Source organism: Callorhinus ursinus, unplaced genomic scaffold (assembly GCF_003265705.2).
Source record: "Callorhinus ursinus isolate GAN/ISIS: 27379988/994484 unplaced genomic scaffold, GSC_fseal_2.0 scaffold82, whole genome shotgun sequence".
In the NCBI taxonomy this organism is placed as follows: domain Eukaryota; kingdom Metazoa; phylum Chordata; class Mammalia; order Carnivora; family Otariidae; genus Callorhinus; species Callorhinus ursinus.
The window spans coordinates 298,037-309,507 of record NW_027397144.1 but is presented as its reverse complement, the minus strand read 5'-3'; the positions used below and the strand labels follow the sequence as shown (position 1 = coordinate 309,507).

At 40.6% G+C, this 11,471-nt stretch overlaps 1 protein-coding gene across 1 annotated transcript in view; it reads left to right on the top strand.

Annotated features, from left to right (window-relative positions):
• The window catches only part of LOC112816454 (uncharacterized), a 16,831-nt gene extending 5,512 nt beyond the window's left edge, over positions 1-11,319 (top strand). The window contains exons 2-7 of the mRNA XM_025862949.2: positions 2,492-2,539; positions 2,985-3,070; positions 3,691-3,817; positions 4,411-4,491; positions 5,212-5,294; positions 5,755-11,319. Of these exons, the coding sequence (XP_025718734.1) occupies positions 2,492-2,539; positions 2,985-3,070; positions 3,691-3,817; positions 4,411-4,491; positions 5,212-5,294; positions 5,755-7,020 (1,691 nt within the window). The 3' untranslated portion in view covers positions 7,021-11,319. The remainder of the gene's footprint in view (positions 1-2,491; positions 2,540-2,984; positions 3,071-3,690; positions 3,818-4,410; positions 4,492-5,211; positions 5,295-5,754) is intronic.
• Positions 11,320-11,471: the final 152 nt, after the last annotated feature.

Sequence of the window (11,471 nt, the reverse complement as noted above, 5' to 3'; positions counted from 1 at the left end):
TTAAGATTTTCTTTATTTATTGACAGAGACACAGCGAGAGAGGGAACACAAGCAGGGGAGGTGGGAGAGGGAGAAGCAGGCTTCCCGCGGAGCAGGGAGCCCGATGCGGGGCTCGATCCTCATGACCTGAGCCGAAGGCAGACACTTAACGACTGAACCACCCAGGTGCCCTTCCTCAGGAGTATTAAGAATGTTTCTCCCTTATTGTTTCTCTAAACAAGAGAAAATTGTCAGGATATAGATTTATAAATGATGTGCACACTGCTTAACAACATATCTAGGAATTGACAGAAATCAGATGATGATCGTCTGGAATGAGGGTGAGGGAATGAACCAGAAGGGTGAAGGCTTTTTGGGGAGATGAATATATTCTCTGTCTTCCTTGTACTGCTCATTATATGGGTAAATTTGTCAAAGCTCATCCTCAGAATACTTAAGATCTGCGCATTTCATTGCATAGCACTTTTCATCTGTAGAATGAAGTATCTTGCATTGTGAGGGTTAATTTGGCTTATGGTAACGAAACTGGAACTTCCAGCATTTATCATCATTTGGATACCATTTGGGCTGCTGTTCTCTGTTCACTTTATTAAAGAGAGTCAATAATTTTCTTTTCTTTATTTTTTTAAAGATTTTATTTCTTTAAGATTTTATTTCCTTATTTAACAGAAAGAGCACAAGTAGGGGGAGTGGCAGGCAGAGGCAGAGAGAGAAGTAGGCTCCCCGCTAAGAGGGAGCCCGATGTAGGACTCCATCCCAGGACCCTGGGATCATGACCGGAGCTGAAGGCAGTCGCTTAACCAAGTGAGCCACCTAGGCGCCCGAGTCAATAATTTTCAACATAGGAGTTGTCCTTTAGACTGTAGCAGGTTAAAAGATTAAAATAAGAAGGAAGCCTTACTAAGAAACGAATAAAAATAAAATAAAAACTTGGTGAAAAACAAGTGGTAATATGAAAAGGAAGTTCTGTGGAAAGACTCCTAAAATAGATCATTGTAAAGGACAGTGATTTGGCATTGCTCCTTTGCCAGGGCAAGGGGCAGTGGGCAAACCTTGATTGCTTTGAGCCTCAATCAAGACCCTCCTGAGGCTGTTGAATACTTAAAAGAGTCTTCTGAATTTTGTAAAATCCTTCCAGCATTATTTTTCTTAAAAGTTTGGGTCCTATGTAGAACAGCCTGTGGTTATTTTCCTTTTTCTGTCATTACATTACCCAAGAATCAAACCACAATATTTGTGTTTGTATATAGGATACTCTTTATTTTCTCACCTATTTGATTTTTTGCTCCATAAGCACTGATAAACAGAGGTGTTCATTAATAATTGAATGTCTTGTCCCTTTGGAATGTTGGGCCATTAAGCCCCGGGACATTTTCTGTATATATCACTGTTTTCTGCATAGTGCCTAGAACAGGACCACAATTTCTTAATTGTTTGTGGAAAGAACAAAAGAATAAGCCTGTTATGATAAATTAAAAGGAGGCACAGGGCTCCAAGCCACTCTAAGCTCCATGAAGTGAAGCTCGAGGGTGTTAACCAAATTAAACACTTCATTTTTCTTCTCCTCATAATATCCAGCAGTATTGTAGGCCAGTGCTGGCCAATGGAAATACAATGTGTAGGCCAAGTATATGATTAAAGCTTTTCTGTAACTGTAATAAACAAAAAACAAGGAAATCATATAAGTATTTCAGTATGTAACCCATATAAAAATTGAGGTATTTTAAATTCTTCTCATGAATTCAGAATTCATTGGACACAAAATTTTCCTTAGATGTATTTTATGCGTTTGAATCATGTAATAAATAGAGTTGAGAAAACAGATACATTTAAGTTTACACAAACATATTTAAGTTTTCTAATAAGTAAATTTGCAAAAAGTTTTAAATTTAAAATTTAATTAAAAACAAATCTAAAATCCTGTTTTACTAACTGCATATCAATTACTCAGTATGTGACTTCTGGCTACCAAAAGGGACAATGCAGGTCTAGAATGACGTCTGATCATATTTGGGAATAAGAACCTCAGGATCTCAAACATTTGAGAGAAGCCTATCTGCATTCAATTGTGGATCTCTTTTTTCCTTAATTGGATGGTACTGGGCCAATGATTAGTAAAAATCTAGCTTTATCAGCTATTAAATAGGGCTAATGATACCTATGTAAAGGGTTGTTATGATAATTAGGTGAGCTGATATACATACAGCTCCTAGTGAGACAGACATCTGTCATGTATCTATCGTCAGGAACTAGTAATAGCTATTACTGACTTTCATGCCAAAGGTTATAACATTTTTAGTGAATTTCCCATATATCATCTACAGAGAGAGAGCTAATGTATGATGTTTGATAATGGATTAGTAATGCTTGCTGATTAATGATTGATATGAAAGGTACTCTGGGTAACACTGTCAAAAGTAATGAAGATTGCTATATTTACTTAGATTCTTAAGTTGTACTGAAGTGATCTTGGCATCAAATTTCTCATCAGGCAAATTTCATCACTCTCCCAGGATGGCAGCCATTGATCTGACCCACGGTAAGTCATTGTTGATTCTCATTTTCAGAGAATTCTTAAAGGTCACCCCTACACAATATAGGGCCTAAGCAGTCAGGCTTCTGGTTCACTTAGAGCTGAAATATGCCAGAGAATGCTGTTATCTAAGTCAGCTTCCTGGTGTGTCTGCTTTGGGACTTGGTGCTGCATAATCCCATTGATGAGTTTTATTATCTTGGGCAAATAAAGAATCGGATTTCCCAGGGATTAGGTTTCCATACCTGTAAGATAAGATGATGACCCCTTTCCTCGTGGGCAGCATGTTTAACACGTCCCTTTTATGGCTCCATGTGAGTGTGTATTTACATGAGATTTCTTGAGTGTGCAGGGATATAATGGGAATCTCAAGCTAGGATGGAATGATTTTTCAGGTGGGTGATTCTGGTCATGCTGCAATCTAAGTATTCCTTTATTTTTTTGCTCCAAGATCTTTCTAGAGATCCTTTTTGTCTTCCTGAGGAAAACACAGAGGCAGAAAGGATGGTGGCTGTCTGGCTGAAAAATTATCAACAGGTAATAAAAAAGCATATCAGTCAACAGAATGCCGTATTTATATCCACCAGGTGGATACGTTCCTTCTAGGTACATCTGTGTCCTGAGCTTCCTAAAGTAAATAAACCCCACATAAGGACTGAATCCCCACTTGCATTTTCCCTGGAAGTGGAAACTCTCCTATTGAAAAGGATTACTCTGAAAATAATCTTAGTTAGTATTAGTATTTCACTAATCACCTGTGAACCTCAAGGATACCAGGTGCATAGTTCCACTTTGCTGTGTGCTCTGACACGGTAAGGAAGGTGTTAAGTATCTGTTCCTCAATGAACTTAGTCATTCTGCGCTGTTTATCAAGGATCTTTAGTATGCTCAGAAGTCTGCTGCAATAGAGGGAAATAAGAACTACTACGGTTTTGCTGAGATGAGCTCAAAAGCTTAAAAGGTGCCATTAAAGCCATGTGCGTGGAGATGAGCAGTGAGTGGGTTTAGATGGGGAGAAGAGGATGGAGGACCATGGCCCCGTGGGGGCATGAGACACCTCACAGCCCTGCACTGGCGTTGGGCCTCCTGTCCTTATTCGCCATGAACACTGGTGGAGATGTTTCTTGCCTCAGGCCAACACGGGTGTGATGGTTTAGATTGCAGTGACCTTTGAGGATGTGGCAGTGGACTTCACCCAGGAGGAGTGGCTATTACTGGACCTCACTCAGAGAAACCTGTACAGAAATGTGATGCTGGAGAACTATCAGAACCTGGTCGCAGTAGGTAAGGCTGCCAACATTCCAGGTATGTGTCATGTACTTTTATGTGTTTCCAGCCTTGGTGATGCCCTCTGAACATAACTGGAAAAAAGAGATGCATAGTCCCTGCACCAATGGCTTATAATCTGCAATGGGTGTTCTGTAAACGTGGCCGTGAGGCCAACAGCAACACCATCATTCTGTTTGGAGCATACAGTCTTAGAGGCCACTTTTGACATTCTGAATTATTAAGCTGGGGTTGTTGCCCCATCTTCTGTGTTTCAGGAAGCCATCCTGATGATTGTGATGCACTCCAGCATTTGAGGACCACTCTTCTAGTGGTTTCCCCATCAGAACAAAGATCTCCTTTCTTCATCTCCTTTATTTCTGATTTGAATAAATATCTTTATGCTCTGTAAATATGTGCATACATTCAAGTTTGGCTTTCAGGGGTTAAGAGATAACTACTCTCTTATCAGAGAAGGGAAATATTTGCCTCTTTTGGTCCTTTTGGGATAATTTCTTTGCTTTCATTAGAAATAAAGTTTTGGATTCATTGGAGGCTTTGTCATCTCTTGCATAAGCCTCTCCTGTTAATGTGCCTTTTCCTGTGGACAGAATATCAACTGTCAAAACCTAAGCTGATCGCTTGGTTAGAACAACAAGAGCTGAGGACAGTGGAGAAGGGAGTTTTCCAAGGTGAGTGTTGTTATTAACAGCTTAACTGGTCAACCTGTAGGATGGCATCTTTGCAACTTTAATGTGTAAAATTTTTAAGATACATTTGTCTCAGAGGGCTGAAGCCATTTATCTCTGATGTTTTTGGATATCTTCACCTTCCTTCATTTTTTTACTTAAAATTTCTATGGTCGCACAAATGACCTGTTCTAACTCTTTAAGTTTATAATTTTGGGGGCACCTGGGTGGCTCCGTCATTAAGCATCTGCCTTCAGCTCAGGTCATGAGGGTCCTGGGATTGAGCCCCACATCGGGCTCCCTGCTCAGCGGGAAGCCTGCTTCTCCCTCTCCCACTCCCCCTGCTTGTGTTCCCTCTCTTGCTGTGTCTCTCTCTGTCAAATAAATACAATCTTAAAAAAAAAATAGTTTATAATTTTGGTGTATCCTCCTTGTCCAGGTATTTTTCACGTATCTACTTGATCATATGTTACCTTGATAATATTTTGTTATTGTTTGACATGTTTGATTTTCAGAAAATTATTTTTTAGTACTAGCCACTGGTCTGTCCCTACACACCTATTGTCATATTTTTCCCATAAACAAACTGGTGAACCTTTTTTCTTTCTTGTTATTTCACCATTTTTAATATGAATATAAAGAAAACTGAGTCTTAATTTAAAATTGTTTAGCCTATGATTTCTTCCTGCAAATATTTAAATTTGTATATTTGTTTTATTTCAGAATGGGAAACACAACCTCAAACAAAAGGGTCAGCATCTCACCAGGATTTTTTTGGAGGAAAAACAGCCACTGAAATACAAAAAGTAAGATTGATATGTGACATTTCTTATATTCCACATTCAAAAAAGATTGGTGGTCCTGTTACAAAATTCAGTGCAAGTTGAGATATTTGAGACAAATGGCATCCACCAAAGACAAAGTAATTCAGAGATACTCTGAATATGATGATTTGGGATTTATAATCCAAATCTATCTTGAAAATTGTTGCTCCCTAGATGCCACAGGTACACATTCCCAGATATATAACTTGTCATTGAGTCTTTAAACATTTTTGTGAAATTTTAATGGAATGATCTTAAGAGTAGATGGCATCAGTTTTTGGCAGAAGAGTTCCCTGGTTTAATTTGAAAGAAATCAACAGGAACTGTATTTATGTAATGAAAATGCTAAGAGTCATCATCATCATGTTTCTTGCATTATAAGGTTGAAATTTGTAATCAGTCTGAAAATCCTATCATCAATTTTCATCCCTTCCGTCAACAGGAAAGGACCTACCATGGAGCAGAACTCTCTGACTGTGAGCAAGGTGGAAAAGTCTTGAGTAAATATTTAAACCTTAAGACCCACATGAGAACTCAAAATAGAGGGAACAGTTTTGAGTGTAATCAGTATCACAATGGCCTCCTTAATCTGCAAAAGAAGAACTCTACTAGAGAGAAACTTTCTGAGTTTAATCAGCGTGGGAAAGTCTTCAGCCGGACTCCACATGCAGTGTATGAGAGAACCAGCATGGCAGAGAAGACTTTTGAATGCAGTGACTGTGGGAAAATGTTCATTAGTCGTTCACACTTTCAGGCACATAGGAGAACTCACAATGGAAGAGATTTCAATGAATGGAAGCAATTTATAAAAGCTTCAGTTTTCTCAGCAGGTCAGAATGAGCACGTGCAGACACACGCTGCTCAAGAACCCCATGAATGTAAACAATGTGGGAAGTCTTATGCAGATTCCAGGTGCCTCAACAATCATATTCGACTTCACACTGGAAGAAAACCCTTTGAATGTAGTGAATGTAGGAAAGCCTTCACTACAGCCTCACGCCTTTATGTGCATTTGAGGATTCACACTGGAGAGAAACCCTATCGATGTAAAGAATGTGGGAAACACTTCCAGTGGCCCTCACTCCTTCGTAAACATGTGCGTACTCACAGTGGCGAGAAGCCCTATAAATGTAAGGAATGTGGAAAAGCCGTCAGTCGTTCTTCAGTTCTTAATGAACATTTGAGAATTCACACCGGAGAGAAGCCCTATAAATGTAAGGAATGTGGGAAACACTTTGCTTGGCTGTCAGTTCTTCGTAAACATGTTCAAACTCACAGTGGCGAGAAGCCCTATAAATGTAAGGAATGTGGGAAGGCCCTCAGTAGTTCCTCAATTCTTAATGAACATTTGAGAATTCACACCGGAGAGAAGCCCTATAAGTGTAAGGAGTGTGGGAAAGCCTTCACTAATTCCTCACGACTTAGTGTACATTTGAGAATTCACACCGGAGAGAAACCCTATCAATGTAAGGAATGTGGGAAAGCTTTCGTTTGGCCCTCAGTCCTTAAAAAACATCTACGAACTCACAGTGGAGGGAAGCCCTTTGAATGTGGTGAATGTGAGAAAGCCTTCAGTAATTCCTCATATCTAAATGAACGTTTGAGACCTCATAGTGGAGAGAAACCCTATCAATGTGGTGAATGTGGGGAAGCCTTTAGGACTTTCTTATATTTTAATAGCCATTTGAGAAATCACTCTCGAGAGTAGCCCTATGAATGTAAGTACTGTGGGAAGGCTTTCACTAGTGCTCTCGTCCTGATTTGACATTTAAGCATTCGCCCTGGAGAGAAACCCTATTAAAGTAAGGAGTATGGGAAAGGCTTCAGTTGGTCTTCCAACCTTCATAAACATACAATTCAAAGTAGAGAGCGATCCTTTGAGTGTACGGACTGTGGGAAAGCCTTCACCACTTGCACACTTGAAGTCACACTGGAGGTAAACCCTGTGAATGTAAGCACTGAGGGAAAGCCGCCTCTGTTTCCTCAGGCCAATCTCAGCGTGTAAAAATTGATACCCCTTGAACGTAAGGAATGTGAGAGAGGCTTCACATCGTAGTCATGACTTGATGCCTAAAAATGCACAATAGATTGAAGACTTATGTGCGTAATAAGTGTGACAAGGACTGTTACTCCAGACCATTTCAAAAACACAAGAAGCCACGTTGGAGGGAAACCGTATGAGTATGAGGAATGTGGAAAGGTCTGCAGGTGTCCCAGTACATGAAAGAACTCACTAGTTAGATGCCTATGAAGTTAAATAATGTGGGAAAGCAGAGTCTTCTACAAACGGTGCTGGAGGAACATAGTGAAGTTGTGTTTAAGAGCCGTATGGGACTCAGCTTACAGGCTGGCTTCATAGACCTGTTTTGAACATGTGCCACTCTGCCCTGAGCATTTTTGGGAATGCTCTGGCTTTCTGCCCAATAGCAATGAATCTAGTCCAGTCTAGTTTCTATACCTGGTTTGCAGCCTGGCCCCCTGTGGGACTACTACCATTAGACTTAATGTTGTACAAGCCACCTGGATCCTCTAGGTATACTGACCTTGTCTAATACTGTGAAGATGGTGAACATGTGAGTCCGTTCACTGCTCACGGAGTTCATCTACAGTGCCTCATGCTGGTGAAGGGGGAGGATATAGGTCTCTACATTTCCTGAAAATGCTCTTGTTTCTCTCTCACACCTGATCTTTCTGGGTCAGAAAAGACTTTAGAAATGGTGAGGTTATACACCCTGATCTCATAGCCCTGGAAAGAGAGCAACACGCCTAGTACTAGGTTAGAAAATACCTTTAATCTCAGGCAGTACATGGAGAGGCTAGGAACAGAGAATATTCTTTGTTCCCAAATCACCACAGCCTGGAAGAACAATTATATCCTTTGCCTGTGTTCAGAAACAGCTGCACCTGGCATGTGACGTGCTGGTTCGTTTACATCACTTCAAATGTATGAGATGGGAAACCTTGTGAATAGGACAGGTCCTGATACTCTGTTATACTTGATGCCCCACTGGCAGTTCTTGAAAGTGGCCTTTGGATAGAGACAGAATCCATCAGAACCTTGTTTCAGTTTTGAGTTAACACATTCAGGTACTTGTAACACTTGAGCAGCCTTTAGTTATGTCATGAGTGGCCTTGGAGGCTACAGCAGCTTACTGTCACTTCCCTTCTGGCTTAATCAAATCAGTGGAGTACACAGCAAATCAAGTTTAATAACTCCTGATCAGACATGACCTGGATAGGGGCACTGGGTGGCTCAGTCCGTTAAATGTCCAACTGTTGATTTCAGCTCAGGTCTCGATCTCAGGGTTGTGAGTTCAAGCCCTGCATTGGCCTCCAGGATGGGCGTGAAGCCTACTTAAAAAGAAGTGACCTGGGTACATTCCTGTATGTTTGTGTTTGAAGGAGATTAGGAGATGAGGTGATTCTCTTGAGTCTGGGTGTAGTCTTAACTGCACTGTGTGTATCGCACTGTATATACACTGGCCTTAAGTGACATTGATTATCTCAAAACCCACAAGTCCTAATTCCAACAACCTGATACCCTCATCAGTAACATCTATGTGTGTCAGTAACAATGCTAGCTGACTTTTGTCTCACTGGGATTCTCTTTTCATACTCTCGGATTGTCTCCCCCTTAATAAGAATGTCCTCTACATGGGGAAATATGAAGCATTTTCCACCTGTGGGTCTCACTGCTCTGTGATCTCCTTTTCCTATGGGAGAAGCCTGGCAGTCTAGCTCAGTTCTGCTGGAACCATTCTAACCGCAGAAGCTCGATTACTTCAGTGATGTGCACTGTGGTTACACCCATACTGAACTCTTCATCGACAGCCTGGGCAACAAGGATGTGATGGGGGTCCTGGGAAGACTTCTCTGCCTGGGAGAGATGGTCCATGATGGGCCACTGGCCTCAGAACCAAGAGGACCTCGTCGACCCCAAATGCAAATATTGTGAATTTAAGTTTTCTGGTTATTTTTCTCTTGTTAATAGATATGTTTATTTTCCTCTAATCCCAAAGCACCTATGACTTGCTTCTATTTATCTTTGTATTTGTTTCTCAGCAACATCTTCAGTAACTACTTTGTTACCTTTCTTCCCTAATTACAGCACCAAATTTCTGCCTCTGTCAGATTTCCTATAGCCATTCCTCAGATGTCCAACATTAGATAATGAAGCACTCACATCAAATGTGGCATGGTTTTCTCAAAAATCGTCCTCTGAAATGTTGATGTTCACATTCATTTACTTGGGTGTGCTTTTTACATAAGTGGAATGAAAAGGGTATTTCAGTTGTAATTGAAGCGCTTGCCATATCAAAACTGTTCGTGCTGTTTTACATGTATAATTTTATGGAATTAGGACATTTCTTGGAGATATTTTCTCATTTACCCCATTTTTCACAAAAAGTTTGTGATTGCAATGGATTCTACCCAGGACACACTGACGTGGTTTTGAACTTCCAGTGTAGGAATCTAGATTTGAATGGTAGTTTGCTTAGGTGTTTTTCTGTGCTATATTGCACAGGTAAGTCTGACAGTGCCTCATTGTTTGCCTTCTGTCCTCTTTCTTTCATTCCCTCTTTTCCTTTATTATCTTTGTTTAATTGCACCTTTATTTTCCGTTACTGCCAACACGACCCAGGTGGAAACTACTTTTCTCAGTGCATGACTGGCAGCTGGTGGAGGGAAATTAGAATGAAAAATGAATGTTTCATGGTAGAGTATCCGTTTGGGAATATGAAAACATCTGGAAATGGATAGTGGTAATGGTTGCACAAAAACCAATGCACTTGATGCCAAATGAATAGAATTGTACAAGTGTTTAAAATGGTGAATTTTGTTACATGTATTTATACACAAAAAAGTGACAAAATAATGGAAAGAGATTGTGAGATTTCTGATATCTTTAATCCCATAATGTAATTGACGATTGCTAGGAGTTTTTAGAGAAATGTTTTAATATTAGCCCTCAACAGTCTAGACCACAAAGGAATCCAGAAGGACTTGTGTCCATCTGGTTCCTGGAGGTGGGCCTGCTCACTTTGGTCTCCCTGCCGATCTTGAAGCAGCCCACAACCCAGGTGCAGACACTGAGCCATGAAGTAGGAGGAATCCTGTTCACCCAGGGGAAGACTTGCCCATCGGTGCCCTGAGGCAGGCCTACAGAACTTGGGTCATGGATGTGGACCCTAAGTGAGCCTTGTGACTTGGCTCCAGTCCCTCTCAGTTGTGGTCTGGGGCCATTTATGCCTGCTAAGTGACATGTTAGGAGCCCTACCTATCCACAAAACCAGGAATTAATACTGCTGTCTTTGGACCCTGAATTGATCCCTTATCCTAGTCTCAGCCCTACTGACCAGGGTCCTGGAGTGATACCCTTTCTGACCAGGGTCAAGACAAGGTCAATTTCCCTGGTAACAGGATTGTGTACCATAGACTCCAATGCAAACCTGGCAGCAGCCAGGTCTGGCCTCAATCCCACTTGACTGATAATAGAGGCAAAACCCATCAGTCCAGGGACCTGACATGAGACCGTTTTTATCCATGAAAACAGTCTATACAGTCTGAAAGAGATGTTTGTTCTTTCAGTTACAGAGACATGTATGAAAGCCCAGTTGCCTGCAGACATGGCCAGCAAGCCATTAAGTAGTCTAAGTTGAGCTGACAGATGAAGGACTTTTCTGTACTGATGTGACACTGTAAAGACTGGAAGAGTGGTTACTCAAATGTGTAGATATAAAGGCAATGATCACAAGAATTAGGTAAATATGAGATCACCAATGCAAGTACCTCAAGCTGAGCACCTACAGTGGTAGACGCAACAAACATTATCAACCTTCACATATTTACCACTAAATATTAAGACTTTCATAACACTACTATAATCAAAACTGTGATGAGCACAAGTAAATGCAATACTAGTGCAGAAGCATCTAGAGACTGATACAGGAATTTATTAATAAAGTTAGAATTTCGTATCTAGGTAAAAAATAGTTTATAATTGGTACTGAATTAATTGGCCATCTTTTCTGGGTAAAAGAAGGGATTGGATCCACTACCCCACCCCACATGTTAAAATATATCCTATGAGGATTAAAGAGCTCAGTGCTTTTAGATGGATTATATTTAAGAAGCAAACTATAAAATCTATATTTGAGT